General features: G+C 44.1%; 2 protein-coding genes and 1 non-coding gene across 4 annotated transcripts in view; 1 reads left to right on the top strand and 2 right to left on the bottom strand.

Annotated features, from left to right (window-relative positions):
• The window catches only part of vps8 (VPS8 subunit of CORVET complex), a 75,597-nt gene extending 73,893 nt beyond the window's left edge, over positions 1-1,704 (top strand). The window contains exon 45 of the mRNA XM_085441521.1: positions 557-1,704. Within this exon, the coding sequence (XP_085297647.1) occupies positions 557-676 (120 nt within the window). The 3' untranslated portion in view covers positions 677-1,704. The remainder of the gene's footprint in view (positions 1-556) is intronic.
• LOC146685412 (uncharacterized) overlaps positions 1,056-24,191 on the bottom strand; it is a 43,634-nt gene continuing 20,498 nt past the window's right edge. For both annotated transcript variants that reach the window (XM_085441524.1, XM_085441523.1), the window contains 5 exons: positions 11,555-11,716; positions 7,058-7,220; positions 4,589-4,710; positions 4,296-4,417; positions 1,056-3,300 (listed from right to left, as the gene is read on the bottom strand). In XM_085441524.1, the coding sequence (XP_085297650.1) occupies positions 3,204-3,300; positions 4,296-4,417; positions 4,589-4,710; positions 7,058-7,220; positions 11,555-11,716 (666 nt within the window). In that variant the 3' untranslated portion in view covers positions 1,056-3,203. The remainder of the gene's footprint in view (positions 3,301-4,295; positions 4,418-4,588; positions 4,711-7,057; positions 7,221-11,554; positions 11,717-24,191) is intronic.
• trnak-cuu (transfer RNA lysine (anticodon CUU)) lies at positions 9,502-9,574 on the bottom strand. The gene has a single exon. It is a non-coding gene; the product is annotated as a tRNA-Lys (tRNA).

Consider the following 24,191-nt stretch of genomic DNA (forward strand, 5'->3'; position numbering starts at 1 on the left):
GTGAAGTGTCTTGCCCAAGGACACGACACGACAACCTGCCGATTACAAGACGAACTCCCAACTCTTGAGCCACAATTGCCCCGTGATACTCAAGTTTTTACCTTCACAAAGGGTTAAAAAAGGAATATGCACAATTTAGACTATTTGAATGGGTGATATTTTATTAAAGCACAACCCAAAAGTAATAAAAACAGAATCAAATCCCTTGAATTATACTTATCTAACCTACTCTGATCTAATGTTGACTAGTGTTCCTGATAATAGTCCAACAGGAAAACAGAATCCTGGAAATTCAGCTCCAGACTTACTGCTGACGATACAATCCAAGCTCTCACTGCGGTTGCACAGGGACTGAGGGCTCCTAACAGCGCACAGTCACTCCCGAAGCCATGCAACCTGTGGTTTAGCTCAACCTCCTGAGCTGCAGTCAGTCAGGCTGCAGACCAGCGAGGGTGCCGTGCTATCCACCACCAACAACATCAACAATGCCCACGTGAGCATCAGGATGGACCATGATCTTTTTTTCTTCTGTTTCTATATCTTCTCTCTTTCCTAGTTGTCCATGCTTTCAGAAGTCTCCCACTGCCACGAGAAAACAGGATCTCTGTTCTCCGTCCAGCTGGGAACAGAAAGTTTCCAACTGAAACTCTCTCCTCCGCCTCTCTTCGAAGAATAACATCATGACTGCTTGAGGACAACATTTTCCTTTTGCTCTTTTCAACACCAAAGTCCTTTGGGAGTAGCTGACGTCAGATCTCGCTTTAGTCCCAGTTATTCCATCTTTCTTTGTTTTTTACTGTGTACAACTTTACCCAAAATGTTGGTTGAAGAAATGCTGCAGAAGTCTTCAGCTGGATAAGCTCTGCGCCTCATCTGGCTCATTTTGAAATAGAAGTTGATGTTTGGTGTGAGTTAAAGTTCGATGCAGCAGTTCAACTCTGAGGTGGGACTTCCAGGGAGTGATCTTTAAAAAACATGAAAAGCTTTGCTGAACACCTCAAAACTGTTCATATTTACACTAATATATTATTAATGACCTGTGAAGATTTTCAACATTTTCAAAAAATATTAGAAAAAAACGATGTGCTGTGTAAATTAAATGAAGCACTGGTATCTTTAGCATAAAAATGAGTGTCCCTGTGTAGAGGCAGTGTGTGATTGTCAGTCAAACAGGAAACCTTGGCCTTCTCTGTTTAAATGATAAAGAGACTAGAGGGAAAACAAGGAGTGAAATTAAAGCTCAAATATGACTAAAAACCACTTCAAATGTTGTTTCTGTTGGAGTTCTCCTCCTGCTCCTCATGCTCGGTTTACAGCACATTATGGCTTCATTAATAATTCGACCAGAGCAACAAAGGCCAGAATGATTCCCAGCAAATGATGGTTTTCTGTCTCCTCTGCCACATATTCAAATCATTTGGCTTTCTGTTGCACATTATGTGGTAACTGTAATGATTGTGGCTGGATGTTGTGATCACTGTTGTTACTTGTAACAGACAAAGCAGAAGCAGAGGGAGGTTCGGCCCACGCAGTGCTGTTCTGGGTTATTCATCTTTACATTTAAAAAGCTCCCATCTGAAAACATCGAATCAAATTTGTCATCAGTGACATCACTGATACTAAATCCTTATTGAGTGTTTCTCCTGCCTGAGAGCTGTAAGAACGGGGACTTAAACTCTGCTTAATAAACCAGCACGTACTGTATATTGTCTCATGTGGTGTTTGCTTTGTTTGTCTTCAGCTCTCATAATTTTGAGTTAAAGTTCTGCATCACACCAACTTCAAAATCCTCTTTTAGAAAACCTTCAAAACTTCCTCTGAGGAATCAGTTTGACTTTGTACTAACAGCGCACTGACATCTAGAGCTCAAAACTCTGCAAGCAGTTACAGATTTCAGTCCGATATATCAGGACAAAGACATTGTTACACAGTTACAGAGAGCACGCAGACAGGATATTACATCTCCCATCTCCAGAGGCTGAACAACAAAGTAAGAACAGCTGACAAGCAGTTTCATGGCCAGATGGTGTTTTATTCTCTTGTTACACTGGACGTGCTGTGAAATGTTGAACCTGCTTTGGTAGCTGTGCACTACAAGTCTCAATATGAGGTCACAGGAGCTGCTGTGGACGAGGCCATACTAGGCTGGAGAGAGCGAGTGCAAAGTTTAGCAGCTGTCAAATAAAACGTCTTCAACATGAAGACTGAACCAGCTCAGCACAACAGTCTCACAGAAGCAGAAGTCTCCAATCAAAAGATGACTTCATGAACTGCTCATTACACTGGAGAGCGAGGAGGCCCGACCAGACAGGCTGTTTCTGCAAAAACAAACACCAGACGGAGGAAAGGAACGGCGAAGCATAAAACGTCAGCGAAACCTGATGGAGAACATGTAAAAGGCACGTATGGGAATATGGCTGCCAACGGAAATGGGCCACAAGTCAGACAAAGTCATTTCTTGACTACATGTGGCAGAAATCAGCCGATCACATCTTCATTCGCTGATTTTAACTTTTGACTAATGCTTCAAATTTGGCTTCAGCACCTCATCAGACCCGCTGACACTGATTTTCAGTCAGTTCTTGTGTAATGTGACACACCTCAGCCTTTCCTCCATCTTCCTGACAGCCAGCCTTCTACGGAGGCCGTTTCTGATGAAGCTTTGGTGAAGAGTCCATGTGTCCGATCTTTGCTGCATTTGATCTCATTTCTTGAGTTTCAGATACAGTTCACGTGCTGCAGATAGACTTTTAGACCCGCTACATCTTCTTTGTCGTCCCCTTTTCCCCGATTCCTCAAAACATTCTTAAATAAAAGCCTTGAAAGTGAAACTGAGTGAAGAACTATTACACTTTAAAAAAATCACAAGACAGTCTGGAAGCAACATCTGAAAGAAATGGTGGTGCATTTAAAGAGGAACAAATAAAAAAGACATAAGACATCAGTAAGAACGTGTCATAATTTACGTCCCTGTATGCGGAAGCTGCACATGTTGCTATGTGTGCATCTGCTTTTGCTGTGTAGAGTCTGTATAGTCCAAAACAAACAGCCAGGTTTGCTTCTGCTAATGAAATGATTAGGACGCAGACCCTTTAGTACTCCAAACTACTGTTCTCATTATTTTGGAGATGCTACAACCGTCGTCTGGCCAGCATCAAGTCGTTCTGCTCTTTTATCAAAAGCACTCTTCACTACCCGGATCTTTACTCAAGCCACGGGAAGTCCAGTGTACTCCGGTGGCCCAAAGCAATCATAGAGTTCCTGCTGGTGCTAGATGATTGTACTGGTCCCAGATCAGGCCTGTAAAGATGAAAAGGCAGGGAGTAAACATGTGTACGTACACATCTAAGATACTCTTTTACTTTGTGCATGTGTCAGCAGGAGAAGGGTGTTTCTAAAACATCTTGGATTACAGCGAGACCTTACTAGGCCTAAATCCCAGACTCCCACTCCTACACGAGAACACTGAGGAATGCTGATTTGACTCTCCCAACCCTGCTCTGTCCATCTGGGTGGGTGCCAAGCTCCAGTCAGGACAGAGGGAGAGGCTGAAGTGCCAGCAACCCTCCACCTCCCATTAAACTCCTCCCTCGACAAGCTCTCAAATAAAGAAGAGCCAGTGTTCATCCAGAACAGGCGAAAAGCCCCTTTTAGAGTCCCAGTCTTTGCATCCTGCCCAAAGGTCTCTTAGGCTGTCCTTTCCAAAACACATTGCTCATGCTGGATATTCACATATAAATAACTATAAATCTTCCTTATCACACAGGGGACACGGGTACAGTGCCCTTTCAGTGGCTCTGAATTGGTGTGATTTCGACCCGTGAGGATGTAACGTGTCTTTGACAAGTTGAAGAAGGAAAGCAGGATTATGTTGATACATGTTTTACAGCAAAAGTAAAAACAGGAAAATGTGTGTTTTACTGAAAGTGAGCAGAAAACGTGAGTTTTGTTTATGTTTGTGAAGAAAAACAAACATACACTGAAACATGTGCAGGTACATCAGTCTTCTTGTGTAGTGTGTGTGGGTGTCATGAAATGTTCTCGTAAAGGAGAGTGGGACATTTTCAGCCTGATGATGGTCTGCTTCACTTGCATCACTTGTTAGGAGACCACCTTTTGCCTCTCTGATGGGTCCCCAGCTGTATACGGACCCCTGATTAGCTGCCCATCGGATCATTTGGGCCAGTGTGCCGCGACAAAATGTGAAAAAGGAGCAAAATGGCCGTTTATCCAAGTTCTTCTGGACCTGACTGCAGATCATAGACGTACACTGTGGTGTGGAGCATGCTCCTCACCTGTAGAGCTGTGGGCAGGACATCTTCAGTGAAGCTGAGGCTGCTCCCAGCCTGCTGTGATTCCTTAACTTAGTCTTCCTTACCACGTCTTTGACTCTGGCCCACGTGCTGTTTTCACTCAGCTGAACACAAAGACACACAAAATCGTCACTGATCAATTTCCCCTTCCAGCAGTAAATGCAATGTCAGCCTGACAGAGTTTTTGGAATGCAGAGCGTCGCCTCATATATCTCATGTGAAAACATTTGTTAATCACGCTGCAGAATGTGATTCTGTCAGGATAAACCACTTACTGTGTGCTGATGGATGGAGAGCCCCTCAGTGCTGTCCCCGTGGACCTCCCCCTCAGTGTGACTCCTTTGGCTTAGGCTCTTCCTGCACGGAGGAGCGAGTGTGAAACCACCACCTGTAACTCCTGAAACAGGGAGCAAACAATAAGCACTTACAGTTCAGTTTGTGCCTGACTAATAACATTTAAACCAGTATTCGTTTGGTCCGTTCGTGCATTTTGTCAACGCTGTAAGCACCTGTAAAAAAACCAAACACACTACACATGTGTGCTGAGCCACAACATTTCAAACGCTGTGTGTCCTCGGTGTCCTGCCCAAACTGAAGGATGGACGTTATCATGGCAAAACACACTGACTTTGATTTAAGTACAGGTGGACCCGACCATGCAGGCAGACACAGCAGTGTGTGTGTGTGTGTGTGTGTGTGTGTGTTTCCAAAGCATCGCTACATGATTAGTGATTTTTCATTCAGTAATGGCTGTTATAAGAACTCCTGCTGGAGACAGTGCATGTCTGCTTTTTCCTTCTGCTCATCCCACTCCCCTCTTCTCCTACTTTACTGTAAACAGATCACTTCTTGTCACAGCTTCTGTTGGTCATAGCACTTTGCTAGGACCTATTCAGTCCAGTGCTATAGCTACATAACAGTTGGTGAATCCGAATGTGAAATTACTTTATGTGGACTGTGCGTAGTCCGTGTTCCTGTCAGGAGCAGATTTCTGCCCGGGTTTGGGTAAAGCAGAACCTTTCTTTAAAGTAGATGAACTGTGGGGGTAGTTCTGGGTCACACTGTGAAACTCGAGCATTGCTAAAACAATTTGAGAACAGTTTAGTTCGTTCAGGGTGTTTTCAGAAGCTTGAAGGCTGCAGAACAGACTGTAAGTCCTGTCTGAGGAAAATATCTCGTCTTCTACGTTTGGAGAAGCTGAGAACTGCATCTAAGCATCCTTCTTTGCCTGCTTGTGCAAATAAACTGCTTTGTATGCTGCCAGTTTTTTCACTGCTGTTGGTTGGTCATTAGTTGTAGTTTTATCCAACCGAAACCATAAAACTCTGACCGTTAGTAACTACGAGCACACCTTGATTTCTGTTGGAAGAAGTAATAGACTCTCTTTTTGTTGCTGTCTTATCTCCTCAGACCTGAACTCTTCCACAGCAGCGTTTTTAATTTCTCTTTGATATTTGGGCTGATTGGTATTTTGGTCTAAATAAATGTCCACATATGTGAACGCCAGGTCCCAGGAGGTTAAAGGTGCAGTCAGATTGGAAACACACCATAAACATGCTTATTTATGCCAGTTACTGCCAACAGGTTACAGCTGACAGGAGCAGCAACAACAGCTGCTTATGAGATAACATTATCCTGATGTTAGGCTCAAGATAAACAGGCTGATTACATGCTCACATCACCTAAGACTTTATTTACGAGTCCAACAAAATCATATCGACTTCACAGAAAGTTTCACTGTTGCTGGCAGGTTACCAAGAGCATATCCTCAGTGCTACCTCCAGCTCAACGTGCCTACACTGTGATTGGACAGCAGCTTCACTGAATCGACGTGTATCAGGCTGCCTTCACAAACCTGGCATACTCAATCTTTAACGTCAGTTTTGTTTATATAGTACTAAATCACATCAGAAAAAACACATGATGAGTGAAAAACAGAAGGGAAAGTGTGAATCTTGAAAGTAGAGATAGTGTCCGTCTCCTGAATCCAAACTGGAAGCTGGTTCCACAGAAGAGGGGCCTGAAAACTGAAGGCTCTGCCTCCCATTCTACTTTTAAATACTCTAGGAACAACAAGTAGGCCTGCAGAGCGAGAGCCAAGTGCTCTAATAGGGTGATATGGTACCTGATGAACAGCAGCCAGACTTTTTTGAGATGCCTCAGGTTAAAAACATAAAATACTGCAAAATCTTTAATTGACACATCAGTTTTTTTATTCCTGATTTATTAGTTTGTGTTTCTACTATTGAAATATGTAAAAGTCTAGTGTTAGAAAATATTTCCCACAAACACGAGTAGAAACACAGGCAGGCCACAGTCTACAGTCTACGTTTAGTGGTGAGATTTTAACTGCTGCACCGTGAAAGATTTCCCAGCATGCTGTGCTGTCAGCATGTTATGTACATTTACAACTACATGTGCAAAATTACATGAAGTTTGCAAACGTGTTCAATGATACTTGATGGTGAAGTTGTGATGTAACTCCAGCACTCTGTACCAATGTTTGTTTATGCCTGTTTTATCTCATATCAGATTTTGGATTTTATGGATTTACATCAGTGCGATGTTTTGTATATTAGTTACAAACATAATCACTGTTACTGCACAAGATGTTGTGGAATAAATGTCAGGTAGTCCTCTCATGAATCACTATTTATTCACTACAAGAAGATACTGGGATTGAATCTAGCAGCCTTGTAGAGATTGCGGGTGCTTTTGTGTGTTTTCTCCAGGTGCTCTATTACCTCCACCGGTCGATATGAGTGGGTGCTGTGTGACCTCTGGAACGGCTGACAGGTCTGAGAGAGTTCCACTGGGCGATGAAAACTCATCTCTGGATTGCGTTTTCTGGAAATCCTGGAAGGCTAAACTGGCTGCACCACAGCTGCAGTAGTCTTTGAAGAAGTCCTGGAAAAAGCAGAGAAGAAGAAAATGTGTCATGAAATTTTCATTTCAAAAGAAAGTGATCAACAGCTGAAAAACTGATTTTGAACGTGGTTTTAAATAAAAATGATGTTTTAGAATTTTACTCCACGTAATGCAGATCATATATGATGATACAGTAGGATGTGTAATTTGAATGTTGTTGCTAATGTGCATCGTGGGACCAAAGAACAGGCACAGCACTTGTACGATTAATGGTTTCTTTTAACATTATTTTTGAGGATTTTGTCTTTGTTGGACAGACATTACAGAGGTGAGAGAGAGCAGCAAAGGCCAAAGGTCAAGAGTTGGGAGTTCATCTTGTAATCGGAAGGTTGCCAGTTCGAGCCCCGGCTTGGACAGACTTGGTCGTTGTGTCCTTGGGCGAGACACTTCACCCGTTAGCTGGTGGTGGTCAGAGGGGCCGGTGGCGCCAGTGTCCGGCAGCCTCGCCTCTGTCAGTGCGCCCCAGGGTGGCTGTGGCTGACTGGATGTGTAAAGCGCTCTACAAATACAGGCCATTCCTCTTGAATATGGCGCCTGCTCACCCACCAAACTGAGCTGGTGCCCTTTGTGAGCATTGTTTAGTTAATCTAGTTTCCTCTCCTCCATAGTCAGACCAGGACTGACATGTTAGCTATATGTTCTTCTTGCTGTCTGAGTGGTGTCCAAAAATAGACCTTTGCTCCCCATGATTACATGTTAAGTCTCCTGTGTTTAATGAAATATTTAGTGCACTGCATCTCTTGGGTGAACAAAGGCAGAACTTCACTTACAAACAAGAGGAAATGCTTCGAGTTATTCCTGAGATTTGTTCTAGTTTAGCCTCAGCTCCCACTCAGATGGCCCCCACTGGTGACACGGAATCACACAGTCAGCAATGAAGCAGTCACGCAGCCTCATCCTGCGATCTCAGTTGCAGTGTCCCACGATGCTGTTTCACCTGAGTCCTTTCCTGGGGAGTGGTGGTGGTGGTGGTGGTGGCATTTTGGGGGGGTTCCTTCCACCTGCTCGCTTTCAGCCGCTCAGCGCTCTCTTCCCACGATGATGCCACTAAACTCTCGTATGCCGTAGGCGTGCTGAGAGGACGCGTGCAGGCATGGGCTGAGGCGTATTTCATATCCACAGTGGATATTTCGACCTGTGGTTGCTGAGACCGGCTGGGTGGAAAACACTGTGTGTGAAATTTGTTTTCAAGCATTAAATAATCAGTTGGCTTCATGTGATGAAGCTATGATCACTCACCAGCCTGAGCCTGTTTGATTAGTTAGGGAGACCCTCGGCTTTTTCACGTCTCCAGACGCTCCATTAATTCTGGCTGCAGAAACACAACTCCCACATTGACTGGGCCAGTAACAGAGCAGAGGGTTTGAGTCTGTTCTGCCTTGCTGCTTTCAATCAGCCTTACCCACAGCCTCTAACAGATCACAACCAGAACATATACCCGCACCGGATCCTTCATCTGTTCCTGAACAGTACCACGATCTACGACAGACAAAGCTCTGTCTCGACCTCCCCACAGGCCCAGGAGGAGGAGCAATGTTTCACTCCAGTTTATTAATCAACCGTAGACCCAGACAGAGTTGCGTGTTAATTCATGTAATTGCAAACTATTCCTGCCGCTCATTCGTTTTAGTTACCACTTACCTTCCCAGTCTTTTCCCACCTTGGGATGTGTGAGGTAAATGAACTGGGTCTCAGCACTTTTCTGCTCTACCTGAACATTCAGAGCATTTTATACAACTGGCTTCATTCAATCACTACTTATTGTAGTCACACCATTCTGTCAGATGCTAGACCTCATCTCTGTAGGCGGTGTCGCCATCGTTGGTGTCCCATCATCACCAAATCTGCAAATTTGGTGATGATGATGCAGGGATGCGAGGGGTGCAGTCACTGGTGTCGATGGTGTATAGGAGAAGACTCGGCACACATCCCTGTGGTGAGCCAGTGCTGAGTGATCTCTGGGTGCCAACCTTGACTGATTGTGTTCGGTCAGTGAGAAAGTTTTTCATCCATGTGCATGTAGCGGAGGCGGAAGTCTGAGTTTACCAGCTTGGCTATAAGAATGTCTGGAAAGATGGTGTTAAAAGTTAAGCTGAAATCAACAAAGAGCATCTTTACTGAAGTCCCAGCATTCTCCAGGTGAAGCGGGCAGTTCTTTATGCACTTTAGGATCAGCTTCTCAAAGCACTTCACAATAGGTCTGTAGTCATTAAGGACAATGATGGTCTTAGGGACCGGGACTATTGTTGCTGAGCTACATCGCCCAACGTGGGGCTCGAACCCACGATCCTGAGCTTAAGAGTCTCACGCTCTACCGACTGAGCTAGCTGGGTTTGTGCTGCCATCTTTTGTTCCCATTAAATCTCTGAGTTTGCTAGGTATAACCAAAACAAGCCTGCAGTGTGTCGTTACTTACGTTTTAGTTTAAAAAGTCAGACACTCTGAGAGGTGATCTCACTTGTAAGCTGGAAAGGAAATGCTGTCTCACTAATTTAACCATTTAGTCTGGAGAGCCCGTTTGCTGCTCTATAAATACGCCATCTGTAAAGCTACAACATCTTACTATTCATCGCAGAAAATAAGAACAATCCCAGGCTTCTCTTCACCACTGTAGCCACACCTCTGTTGGCTGTAGCTCAGGTGGTAGAACACAGTTCAACCCCTGTCTGCTCCAGTCGGCCTGCCAAGTGTTCTTGAGCATGACAGTAACCCAAGTTACTCTCTGATGCATCCCTGGGAGTGTGAATGTTAGCTTGGTCTTACAAAGAAAGAAGAAAGTGCATGTGTGATATCTTAATGACCTCGTAGTACCATATCACTCTCACACTTACTTGTTGGTGAATTCTCCCGTAGTTACACTACAATAGTCTTTGCTGTTGTACTGAGTGCTTCTTCCACTCATTATCTGTTTATACACCACTCTGCATTCAATCATTATTAATCTCTGGCTGTTTTCCACAGAGAGTCTTTTGTCATGTCGTCCTCCCCTCACCAGCAGCCTGTAGCAGCAGATGGCCCCGCCCCTCACTGAGCCGGGTTCTGCTGGAGGTTTCTTCCTGTTAAAAGGGAGTTTTTCTTTCCCTCAGTCGCCAAGTTCAGTGTTCATAGGGAGTCGTTTGTAGGGACTTTACATTACAATAAAAATGTTTTGAGGTGACTGTTGTTGACCATAAACCGTCACAGTCTTAATGTGATAATGAGACTCAGCCTCTGTTGTGCGTCCTTTGAATCTGTCCTTCTACCTTTCAGCTTCTCATTTGTTAACAGTATCGATGTTCATGTCATTTTCTTAACACACACACTTGCTCGGGTGCGCTACATCCTACACAGTGTTACTGTAGATGGTGAATGCTTTCTGCTGGTGCTCTTCCTGCCACCCCTGCTGTACACGATGCACCAGGGCTGTCACTCATACACAGAGCTGTACATGACGGTCCATTCAGAGACCACAGGCGATATTCCAGTCAGGATTACTCTGTGTCTTTAGTGTTGTTTTTGTCAGGGTCACGGCGGGCTGAAGCCAGTGTACGCCCTGGACAGGTCTCCAATGTGATGCAGGGCTAACACAGAGAGACTGACACCAAGCTCCACACAGAAAGCTCGTTCACCGGCCTGATGGTGAAGTCAAACACAGGACCTTCTTGGAGTGAAGCGACAGCACTAACCACTGTGCTGCCCATATTAAATGTATTGGTTATAAAATACAGAATTGCTATGTCAGTTTAAACAGCTGTGAGTGTGGCTGGAGGTTGACCTGGTTGTTCAGCACTGTTAACACGCTCTGCCTTTCTGTTCTCAAGTTCTGTGCTGCTTTTCAGTATACTTCAGTTTTATTTACATGGCACCACATCACAACAGCCACCTCGAGGTATGACACTGTAAGGTAAAGACCCTACAGTAATAGCACTGCTCATAATATTTAAAACAAAAATGTATTTAAGCATAAAGACACAGGAGGTAGAGGCAGTTGGTTGTCTATAAAAGGCCAGTGGTTCATTCCCTTGTTCCTCCAGCGTGCATCTCCAAATATCATTGTGCAAGATACTGAAACCTTAGTTTCCTCTGACGCCTCCGCTGGACTCTGAGATCAGGTTCAAAGTGCTTAAGCTTGGAATGTGAAGGAAAAGTGCTTTGAGTGCTCAAACCTAGTAGGAAAGCACCATATAGACCAATGAGACATGCTTTTCAATCTCCACACCCCCAGTTGCAGACAAAGACTCTTAAAGGTCGTCGGACAAAGCTGCAGCTAGCAGAAATCCTCACGTTTAGGTCTCGACTTTATTGCATGAGTTGAAATAAGAGCGTTCACACACCTCTTTGGCCTTTCTCATCCTGCATTGCTTTTGCAGACTGCAGATCTGCCTCTGCAGCTGGAGGTTAGTCTCCTGCATCTGGCTGATCTTCTCAACGAGTTGACAGATGTGCTCCAGGTAACCGAGTCCTGAAGATAGCGGGCTGGGACTCACTTGCTGCGCCTGTACAAGCAGAAGGCATATGGGTTAAGATAGTTATGATAATTACGCCATTATTATCCTAAACAATGCTTCTATTTTTTCTCCAGGACTGCTGTAGTGTAATAACCATAATTACTGGCTGGGTTTATTTGTTCATTATTCAGTTTTATTAATGAAGAATGTCACCACAGATAAAACCCAGGCCTATCATTTAGTCTAGTTTATGCAAGAAAAGTGCTTTTGTTATGATTATGATGGAAAGTTTTGGTTAACAGTGTCTCAAATCCTGACCTTTTTATTAAACCAGAGCAGATAGTGTCAGACTCAACACTGACATCATTACTTTAGTCTAATCGTTTTGTTGCCCACCTGCTGTGACTGTTAGTGTGTGCTTGCTCCTTCTACACATTAATTAAACTTGGCAGCAGGGGGTCGAAAAACTAGGTTGAAGTGTATGTGAGGAGAGTGATAAGCTTGCACCCAGTGCTGCTGGACCTGCAGGTTGCTTTTCTCACCTGGTTTTACCTGGTGACCTCCCACCAAGCTTCACACTTCACATTGAGAGATTTCAGAAACCATGGGAAGAGTTTGTGTAAGAACAAGGCTGATAAGGATGTTTCTGGGTCCAGTTCCTAGCATCAACAACATGATGATGTTGTTATCAAACCATTCTCCCCTCACTGTGCCATTAGGATGATCAAGGCACCAGAGCTGATATCACTGACGCATTCAAAAAAAGGGACATGTTTTGCAGTTAGATTAACATTCAGGTGTAAAAGCAGTCCACTCATTTTTAAACTAGTCTGAAAAAGCTCTGCTGGATCCCACTGAATAAAGTACCCTGTGTTCTGCACATTTTAGGTGATTTTGATACTTCAGTAAACTCATGGACAGACTTTTCTACTCTAGCCGAACTCTAAAAGCACTTTCCACAACTTGCCTCAATCACATCTTTTTCTGTGTAACTTTCAAACATTCATTCTCTGGTGGATGCATCTGAGAGCAGCTCAGGGCTAGTGTCTTGTCCAAGGATATTTGGCATGCAGGCTGGGATTGAACCACCACCCTGCCGATTAGGTGGTGCTCTACCATCTGAGCTACAGTCTGATGTTTTAAGGCATAGCCTCCAACAGCTGTGTATGAAATGCTCCCTCTGGAAAAACTGCCTCATAGCCACAAAATCACTCAGTGTCATTCTCTCTGTTGCACCAGCTGTTCCCTAAAGTTTGCATACATTTAGTGTCAGAAAGTGCAAATGCATGTCTCCGTGTCTGCAGTGAAGCTTCACTAAAGGCTGCTCTGCTCCTGACGTGTTGCCTTTCGTAGGATACCTCAGTTTGACTCTGTCGCTCACAGTTTCATTCTCACCCTCTCACTCCCCTGTTACATGAACACCAAAGCTGATTGTTTGTTTCATTTCAACTTCCAGGCTTTCAAGATCCCACGCTCAGTCGCCAGCTCATCAACATTTCTGTGCATTTATTTAAAATGTGGAAAAACTGAAGCTTCCTTACAGCCGCAGTTTAGTTGCTGCAATACAGTTCAGACAAAATGTCTCATCAAGGGTTTCCAAGTCTGTTTTCCAACCTTAAATGTATAGGAAAGGTCACACCCTCAGTTCCTGACACAAGATGCTAGCATCTCTTTGCAAAGGCATATTCAAAATGTTGGTTTATGTGGTAAAATCCATATTTTAATAAGAGGAAACTTTGAGCAAATATTTATCCAACCACAAACATTCCTGTAAGTGTACCAACAAAAGCAGGATGTGAGCTCAGGCCCAGTGTTTCCCATGCAGCTGACACTGAAACGCTGCTCCACAGTGGCTGTGGTGGAAACAATGGCCAAACAGGTTTAGGGACTGACATCACTCATTTCCTCTGATGCTTTACAGAAACGACTGTATTGAGACTGAGAATTTTTACAATTGCAGTAAATACATTAATAATGTGTTAATATTTAAGTTAAAAAATCCATATCTACATTAACGTTGAAAATGACTGTGCACAGGTTGCAGATCCTGTTTTTGCCTCCTGATATTCCAGTTTAGAGAATAGATGGATAGTGTCACGGTCCTGGATCTTTGATCAAGTATTTTCAGTTTTGTTCTGGACTTTTTAATTTATGTTTTAGTTCCTGTGTCTGTTATGTTGTAGCACCTCTGAGTTTGTTATTTGTAGTTCTTGATTCTTTGGCTTTGTTTTATTTGTTATTTCCCCTTTTGTGTCCAGTCTGTCCTGGTCTTGTCACCATGCTTTTTCTCCAGCGTCCTCGCCTCTGTTTACCTTCAGTCTCACCAGTCGTATCTCGTGTCCTCTGTCTCATCTCTCTGTGTTCTGCCTCCATGGGCTTACCAGTTTTGTCAAGTTTACATTTTATTTTGATCGCCTCCTGTCTCGTGTATATAATGTTCAGTTTTGCTTCTCCTGTCTCATCAGTTTGATTCTGTTTAGCTGTGTTCTCAGGTGCGCCCACTCTCCTCCTGTGTATATGTTGTCAGCACTGACCTGAGGGCAGCCGGTTTAAACAGATGAGCGAGGTGCAAGGCGTCACCAGATGGTGCTAATGTACTGGGACACTTTGCTAGTCTTGCTGAACATTCAAAATGCTTTAGGCTACAAACTGCATTATAACTAAACATTTATATTTTAATTATACACTTGAAATACTTTATTTTCTTAACATCGATGGCAAATTTTCATTGTCATTTATATGCTTGGACTGTGGGTGGAGATTGGATTACTCAGGAGAAACTGACACAGGCACAAGGAAAGCATACGAACTCCACACGGACGTGCCTCAGATTTGAATCATGAAACATTTTGCTGGGAAGCAACACGTTTATCCACGGCACCAGCAACACCCATCCAAATCCAACGTACTCGACCTTTTGATCTTCAGCACGAGGCCCCCTTACAACAGAAGTCTCGCTGGTTGCTTGTGTGTTAGTGCAATCCCACAATCCTCCCAGGACGTTCTGACACATCTGCCCCAAGATCAGACCCTGCTAGCAGAGCGAGACTGAACAAGTACGGTTTGTTTTGAAGGCTTGTTGGAGAAAGTCTCTTCTCTCTTAAAAGAACACGACAGTACAGTCTGACTTTAAAAACCAGCATCTGAGCAAATCAAATGTCTTCATTACCCTTTAGACAGACCAAAGAGAACACAGTTGGCCCTAACACACAGCATGTGGCCATAGCACATCAGCACCTCATTCATCTTGCATCCTGTCAGGAGGTTATGGACGAGTGTTATTTTGCAGCCACAGGACCTTATAGACTGACTGATCACAAACTCCTCTCTATACCAAAATATTCCAGAGGACATTTATCCGATCACAGCAGCAAATCTTTGACACAATGACTGAAAAACAAAAGGACTGAAGGGTCAAAGTTCAGACCTCAGCCTGACTCAGATGATTAAGAGAGTCGTTCATAAATGAATTTCTGCAAACCTCAATGAACCAAAGCAACACGGTAAAGACGAACGGGCCACAAATGGAGTGAACGACGTTATTACTGACAAAGGCGGTGCTTCATGCTGCATGGCACTAAACTCTAAACATGACCATGGAACGATGATTAAAACACAATGAATATCAGAGATATTACAACTTAAAGGAGAACATTAATTCCAGCAGTGTGAATATTTGACTGAGCCAGGTTTGGTCATTTTTGGTGGCTAATTAAGATAAGGATGGGTATTCAGTCCAGGAGATGGCTCTCACTTCCTCAGGGGAAGTCAGTAATTGGGGTTGGGGGTTTTCTTGATGGGACAGTAAACATTATCAGGGCTGGCACTGATCTTATCTATGGCCTTGCTCAGACCGCTGAGCTGGGAAGACTTAAGGGGATTTCCCCATTTAAACACACACACACACACACACAGTGATGCACTTCCTTGTTTCAGATCTGATCTCGTGAGTCTCACGTGGAAAGTATACCAAGACTGGATTACGTAAAGATACTACATGTCTGATAAAAGAACTACTGCAAGTTTGGAAAACTAAATAAAATGAACATTGGAAGCTCAGATCAGGAATCCCACAATCCAAACTAGAGTTAGGAGAAAGATGAATGGAGCCTTCCTTTTAGAAAGAAACCATGAACATCTGAGCTGACCGTTTCATACTTTTATTTGGCATATCTGTGGTATAATACTGTCTTTCTTTTTACTGTCGGGATCATGTAAAGGGAGGTCTGAAAGTAGAAACGATGGCACCTGTCACTATGATAAGGAGTGATGCACAGGACTGGCATTAATGTCTCGAGGATGAAAGAGTCCTTCATATCTGATTTCTCACCTGTAGACTATATCATATTCTTATATGCTATAACATGCTATCAAAGCTCTACCGTGGGCAGAGGGCATTTTGCCATCATTGAATGATAAACGCTAGGACCAGTTCTGTTTATATTACACATGCTTCCTTTTGGCAATATCTTTCAAATGTGTAGCACACATTTTCACATTGATCACAGCTGATCTCTAAACATTCAAAGCAGATGACACCCAGCTCTATCTGTCCATGAAGCCAGATAACACACACCAATGAGTTAAACTGCAGGAATGTCTTAAAGACATAAAGACCTGGATGGCCGCTAACTTTCTGCTTCTTAATTCAGATCAAACTGAGGTTATTGTACTCGGCCCCGAAAATCTTAGAAATATGGTATCTAAGCAGATTCTTACTCTGGATGGCATTACCTTGGCCTCCAGTAACGCTGTGAGGAACCTTGGAGTCATTTTTGACCAGGACATGTCCTTCAATGTGGACGCTGCACCGGTCCATCATGGTGAAGAGGCAGCTGAGTGTAAAAGCGTCCCTAACTATGGCCACGAGATGTGGGTAGTGACCGAAAGAACGAGATCACGAATACAAGCAAGCTTCCTCCGAAGGGTGGCTGGCCTCTCCCTTAGAGATAGGGTGAGAAGTTCGGCCATCCGGGAGGAGCTCAGAGTAGAGCAGCTGCTGCTCCACATCGAAAGGAGCCAGCTGAGGTGGTTCGGGCATCTGACAAGGATGCCCCCTGGGTGAGGTGTTCCAGGCATGTCCCACCGGGAGGAGGCCCCGGGGCAGACCCAGGACACGCTGGAGAGATTATATCTCTCGGCTGGCCTGGGAACGCCCCTGCGACCCGAACCCCGGATATAGCGGATGAAGATGGATGGATGAATGTCTTTCAACGCACATATTAAACAAATATGTAGAGAGAGCAGATTTCTCCTGTTTGGCTTCCCTTCATTGGCTTCCTGTTAAATCCAGAATTCAAAATCCTGCTCCTCACACGCAAGGTCTTAAATAATCAGGCCCCATCTTATCTTAATGACCTTGTAGTACCATATCACCCTATTAGAGCACTTGGCTCTCGCTCTGCAGGCCTACTTGTTGTTCCTAGAGTATTTAAAAGTAGAATGGGAGGCAGAGCCTTCAGTTTTCAGGCCCCTCTTCTGTGGAACCAGCTTCCAGTTTGGATTCAGGAGACAGACACTATCTCTACTTTCAAGATCAGGCTTCAAACTTTCCTTTTTGCTAAAGCATATAGTTAGGGCTGGACCAGGTGACCCTGAATCCTCCCTTAGTTATGCTGCAATAGGCGTAGGCTGCCGGGGATTCCCATGATGCATTGGGTGTTTCTTCTTCAGTGATGATTTTCTTTTTATGAATTTATTAAGAAAAATAACATCAAACATTTCCATGGAAATTGAAATCTGCTCTGGTCCTCATTTGTAAGATTTCCATTATCTGTGCTCCACCCAGAATACTTTCTCAACATGACACTACTAGAAAGGAATGAGACACCAGATGTGTATGCTGAGCACCGTGATAGAGAGGAAGGCGCTACAACATCACGTACTCTGCCTTTCCTGCCAACACTCCTGAGCACACAGACAGTGCTTTGGCCTCACCTCTCTGCAGTATATCTTTCAAAGCTCTAGGGGAGGAACTGCAGACTGAAGCGTGCTTTTTTTGTGTTAGTTTTAGACTTACTCTTGTGATGAAGCCATGCACAGTTGTGTCCCTCTGAAGGTATTTCATTATTGTTACACTGCTGTAACAAACACTTCAGCCATTTCAGCTTTGGAATATTGTTCATATTTAAAGGCTCCACTACAGTTACCCAGTATCCACTACTCCTAATTACATTTCACACGAGTGCTGGTGAGGTATGCATTGGATATTAATACAACACATCAGATATGCAGTCAAAGATAAGAGCTACGATGTTACTGTTCAAAATATGACAGCAATGCACTCAGGAATGTCTCCAGCTCTGGAGTCCTGAGGCATCCGTGGGGTTCGTATTTAATAACACACAGAGGAACAGAGAGAATAGCCAACCAAGTCAACACAAAGCAAATATTTGTGAACTGACACGAGGTTTAAGGCAAGAAAAAGCCAACGTCCCTGTACTGTGAACTACAGAGTCCCCATTTAGAAGGGGAAGTATTTACATTATTAGCTGTGGTGACAAGTGAAGATGTAATACTGCCTGTCAGCTTGAAGTCGTGCTGGGCCCCACAATCCAGTGCCAAATGCCATTACCTCACAGGGGCCCCAGAAAGCCATCAAAGAGCCTTTATTTAGCTAAATATGTGAGTAATTTGAGATATTTGACACCGATTTGATATGTCCACACAGACCGCTGAGGGTCAATGACAGAGGAGCTTGTGGTCAGTGACAGTATCACTAGAAAAATCTCCAGTCCTCCAGCACAGATGAACAAGTGTTGCCTGACATGCAGTTTCATAAAGAAGCCTCGCTGCACTCGGTCTGTGAGCTCGTAGGCTCTCGTGTCTAAGTTTGACTGATGTGGCAGAAATAATAAAGCTGTGTCTCCAGAAAAGCCTTTGAAGGATGCAGCAGAACAGCTGCAGTTTACTCAGGAGAGACTCAGAGGTGCTTTGGCTGTAAACACAGGGATCCAAATGTGTACAAACATGAAATTGTTGTTACACAACCTCCAGAAAATTACTCAGTTTTTCTTTATTTTGTTGATCTGCTTGTATTTATTTCATATAATTATTCTGTTTATATACTGACAGTTAAAAAAATACTATGTAGTACTAGTTGACAAAGGCAGTCATCTCACAATGCTTTATTATTATAAGGTACACTTTACATAAACCAAAGAAATGATCCCAATAATGACACAATGAGCAATAGCAGCATTTCCTTTAACTGAAGAGACCACAGGTAGAGTCAGGCTCAGAGAGGCATCCAGCTTTCAAAGAGAAGACAGAAAGAGAGACACAAAGAACAAGTAAAAATAAATGACAAGATTGCACAGATAAAACCAGTAGTAGCATAGCTGCAAACGTTATTGCAAAGGAAGGTTTGGAGCTTAATCTTGACCCAAGAATCTGAATCAGCTGGACTGTGACAGCTGTTGTCTTTGTGCCAATATGTCACATCTGCCACAAGATGAGGAATGTTAATGAATTACAAAGAATTATTTCTCTTTTTAGGGACTATAGACTAATGTTTAACATCTTAGTTGTAGTATTTGTTGTTTATTTCTAAAACATCAGCAAGCATTCATTTGAAAAACTCTGTCAGATAACTCTGCTGGTAACGAAAGGCAGCCCAGGCTTGTGTCTGATGTTTCCAGGAATATCATAACGGCGATTATGACTCTGCAGCTTCCACAGCTGTCTGACGCTCTCCCTGTGAGTCAGCTGTGCCCTCTCATTATGAATGTGGACAAGTGTGATGGCTGCACTTACAGCCACACAGTGGTAATATCACCATGTTAGTGTAGAGGCTTATAAGCAATATTGCATTCACATTTCTTTCTTTAAATATAGGAATTTATTTACAGGACAATAAATAACTGGTTTTGGTTTAGAATTCATTCACATATCCACATAACGCTGCCTTCTAAAATAAGTGCGCACATTTTAGTTTACACTGTTATGTATGATTAATCTTTTGTTTTCTGAGTTACCGTAGTTGCAGCTGTTCCAGTCCCTTGATTAAGGAGCCAAGAGGTGGAAAAGGGGCGGAGCGAGCTTTAAAGGAAGGCTACAAATTGGTTCACGCCATAACTCGGGACCATGGGGGGGAATTGGAGTTCATTATGTTTGGTTTAGTTAGGTTTTGTGTGTTTTACCCCTTTTCCTGTTTTTGTGGGCTGATCAGCCACTATTTAAGTTTCCCCTTTGTCTCATTAAGTTAGGTCAGTTTGTTTGAGTTATCAGTTGTGTTGTCAACTTTGAGTAGAGTTTTGTTAGTTTGACCTCTTTTATGGGCCCAAGATTTTGATTCTTTTTGCATGAGTTAACCAATTATGTTTTTTGGGTTAAATAAAAAATCGTTTTTTGGACTTTAACCTGTGCCTAAGTTTCCTTCACTGCTCGGTCCATCACAAGTGGTGTCAGGAGTGGGATCAGCAGTTGAAGGCACAGGATTTTTTTTTCTCTTTTTTTCCCCTCTTCACTCATCAAGCCATGCACAGAATGGGAAGGAGTGGCAGAGGAGCAAAAGGAGATTGTCAAAACCAGCCAGTTGGAGTTGTAGAGCAAGTAGAAGGAGGAGAGGAAAATGGAGCCTCTGGAGGGGTGGATAGTACTGAGAGCCAAGGTAAGGAGCTGACAATGTCAGAACTGATTTCCATGCTTCGTTCTCCTATGGGTCAGCAGGAGGCCCAGGAAGCAAGAAGAAGGGAGGAGTTTACCCGCCAGGAACAGCGCTTTAGAGCACTGCAACATCAGTTTCAGCTGTTGCAGGTAGAAGTGCAAGCTCGTACCTCCCCGGTCCCTGAGCCTCAAATGGAGGAACCTGAACAACCAGAGGTAGAGTCCTTTGAAGAGGAGGATCCTCCCTGTGCTGGCTCCAGTAATGAGCAAATACATCCTCAGTCAGGTCAGTCTCGCTTTTATGAACCCAGGCTGGAAAAATTGACAGAGGAGGATGATATTGAACATTTTTTTTAACAACATTTGAACGCATGGCTGTAGTTTGCCGGTGGCAAAAAATGGACTGGGTTTTTCATCTGATTCCTTTACTCACTGGCAAAGCAAGAGGTGCGTATGTTCATATGGATATGGATGACTCTCTAGACTATGACAAAGTGAAAGCAGCTATCCTTCAAAAATATGACATTAATCCTGAGACATATAGACTGAGATTCCGTTCACTGGAGGTAAAACCTGATGAGAATCCAAAAGAACTATATGCAAGATTGAAAGAGTTATATGAGAAGTGGGTGAAGCCAAAAGGAAAAACGGTGCATGAGGTTAGTGAAATATTAATTTTAGAACAATACTTGAGAATGCTGTCTCCTGAGTTACAGATATGGATTAAAGAATGCAATCCAAACTCTGCAGCGGCGGCTGCAGAGCTAGCTGATGTGTTTGTGGCAGCACGGAGAAAAGGACAGCCATGGAGCCACACAGCATGGAAAATGAGAGATGGTTCAAAATCTGTCCCTCACTACCAGAAAGCAGGGGTGAGTAAACCTCCAAAGAGCCAGTCTGTCAATATGCCGTCAAGACCTCCACCCAAGACTGTGATTTGTTATTTGTGTGGGATGGAGGGCCACACAAAACCTATGTGCCCAAAGAATGCTACAAAAATAACGCAGATGTGTTTTGTGCCCCGACAAAGTGTGGAGCCTAAAGTGGAGTTTGAGAATGGTTTCAAAATGACCTTAGTTGAGGTTGATGGGAAACCATTAAAGGCCCTTGTTGACTCAGGAAGTACTCAGACTTTTGTGCACCGAGACTTTGTACCTGCAAATAAAGTTAATGTGGAGACAATCCCTGTTCGCTGCATTCATGGAGATGAGAGATCATATCCAACAGCAGATCTGTACATCAAGGTACAAGGACAAACGTATATTCTAAATATTGGTGTTGCAGAGAATCTGCCATTTCCAGTAGTGCTGGGTCGAGATCTGCCTGTGTTGTTTGACTTGCTGAATCCTAGTCATACATGCAATGTTGCAGTAACAAGAGCTCAAGCTAAGAAGAAAGAGGAGTCCCTACACCCACTCCGTGCCTTGCCCTTCTATGATGCGGACATAGAGACTGCACCCGGGAAGTCTCGTAAGTCACGTGGACAGAGAAGGCAAGAGAAGTTTCTACATACTGCTGTTCGAGAAGCTCCTAGCACAGAGCCGGAGTTACCTTTGGGTTTCAAAATCCCTGTTAATATTATTGAAATGCAACATGACGATCCATCTCTAACATCTTTGTTCCAGAAAGCTGCAGAGAGGAGCCAAGGGACTGAGCAAGAATTGAACAGCAAGGGGGAGTTTCTCCTGAAAGATGGCAGTCTGTATCGTCAGCAGGGTTCAGCATTGCAGTTGGTGGTTCCTAGAGCAGTCCAGAAGGTGGTGCTCTCCTTGGGACACTCCATTCCATGGGCTGGCCACTTGGGAAAGCACAAAACCATGGCCCGCATTAGAAAATATTTTCATTGGCCTGGTGTGCGCTCGGATGTGACACTGTTCTGTAAAAGCTGCCCTCAGTGCCAGAAGTCTTCTCTTAAAATCCCCTCCAGAGCTCCTCTCCAGTCTCTACCAATTATCAGCACTCCATTTGAACGGCTAGGAATGGACATTGTTGGTCCTCTAGAAAGAAGCAAGGCAGGCAACCGTTACATGCTGGTTGTGACAGATTACGCTACAAAGTATCCAGAGGTCTTTCCTTTGAGATCAATAAAAGCCAAAGCAGTCGCCCTCTGTCTCATACAGTTCTTCTCAAGGGTTGGTTTTCCTCGTGAGATTCTTACTGACCGTGGCACTAACTTTATGTCCACTTTGTTGAAGCAGGTGTACCAGCTCCTTGGGATTAAGAGCCTGAGGACAACGCCATACCACCCTCAGACAGATGGCCTAACAGAGCGCTTCAATCAGACTCTGAAACAAATGTTACGCAAATTTGTCAATGAAACTGGTACAGACTGGGATCAGTGGCTGCCCTACCTCCTCTTTGCATATAGAGAAGTACCCCAGGCTTCTACAGGTTTTTCACCTTTCGAACTATTGTATGGCCATGAGGTACGAGGCCCCTTGTCTCTTCTAAGGGAGACTTGGGAGGGTGATCAAGAAAGATCACAGGCTGTCAATGTTGTCTCTTATGTTGTCCAGATGCGGGAACGGTTGGAGAAGATGACGGAGCTGGCCCAAGCCCACAAAGCGGAAGCACAGCAGCACCAGAAGGCCTGGTACGACCAGTCAGCTCGGCAAAGATCCTTCAGTCCTGGTGAGAAGGTGCTGGTGCTTCTTCCAAGTGATGACAGTAAGTTGTTAGCAAAGTGGCAAGGGCCATATGAGATCCAAAGGAAACTTGGACAAACAACCTATAAGGTCGCTATTCCAGATCAGCCCCGCTCCAGCAGAGTACTGCACATTAACCTGCTTAAGGAATGGGTGGCGAGACCAAAAGCAGATGTCTTTCTGATCCGGGAGGTTTCAGAGGAGGAAGTGGATGATCAGTATCTGCCAAAACCCACTCCTCAGGACCTGGATCTCTCAACCATCTTCCTGAGGAAAGACAGGCTCAGGTGAGAAACCTGTGTAAATTAGAGGTGTTCAGTGAAAATCCTGGTAGAACGGACATTGTGGAACATGACATTGTGTTGAAAGATGGAGCTTCTGTGAGGAGAATGAGTTACAGGATACCTGAGCGTCTACTGATCCCGTTGAAAGAGGAGATCGACCTGATGTTGTCACTAGGAATCATTGAAGCCTCGAAGAGCGAGTGGTGCCACCCGGTGGTCCTGGTGCCAAAGAAGGATGGCAGTATCCGTTTCTGCATAGACTTCAGGTACCTGAATGCAATATCACAATTTGATTCATATCCAACTCCCCGCATTGATGACATGGTTGAGCGCCTTGGGAAGGCCAGATACCTGACAACAATAGACCTCTGCAAGGGTTATTGGCAGGTACCACTGACTAAGCGCTCAAAAGAGCTGACTGCTTTCCGGACCCCGTGGGGCTTGTTCCAGTTTAAAGCCATGCCCTTTGGACTGCATGGTGCCCCGGCAACATTCCAGAGACTGATGGACCAGATACTGTCTGACATGTCTGATTTTGCTGCAGCCTACCTTGATGACATAGTGATTTTCAGTTCTACCTGGGAAGAACACCTGAAACACCTGGAGAAGGTATTGGGGCGTCTTCAGTCTGCAGGGTTGACTGTTAATCCAGGTAAGTGTGCCATTGCCAAGGCTGAAACTGAGTACCTTGGGTTTGTGATTGGAAATGGAGTAATAAAACCTCAAGTCAATAAGGTCACCGCCATAGAATCCTGTCCTTTGCCAGAGACCAGAAAACAGCTGAGATCATTTTTAGGTATGGCAGGATTCTATCATCGGTTTATCCCTCATTTCTCCACCAGGGCAGCTCTTCTGACGGATCTGACTGGTGCCCGAAGTCCCAATAAGATCACCTGGACAGAGGAGGCTAAGATGGCTTTTCAGGACCTACGACAATCTCTGAGTAAGAGCCCAGTCTTGCACAGCCCTGATTTTGAGAGAAATTTC

This window comes from Copadichromis virginalis, linkage group LG19 (genome assembly GCF_057382275.1).
Source record: "Copadichromis virginalis isolate Kocher_CV1m ecotype Utaka linkage group LG19, C_Virginalis_male_GT1.1, whole genome shotgun sequence".
Classification (NCBI taxonomy): domain Eukaryota; kingdom Metazoa; phylum Chordata; class Actinopteri; order Cichliformes; family Cichlidae; genus Copadichromis; species Copadichromis virginalis.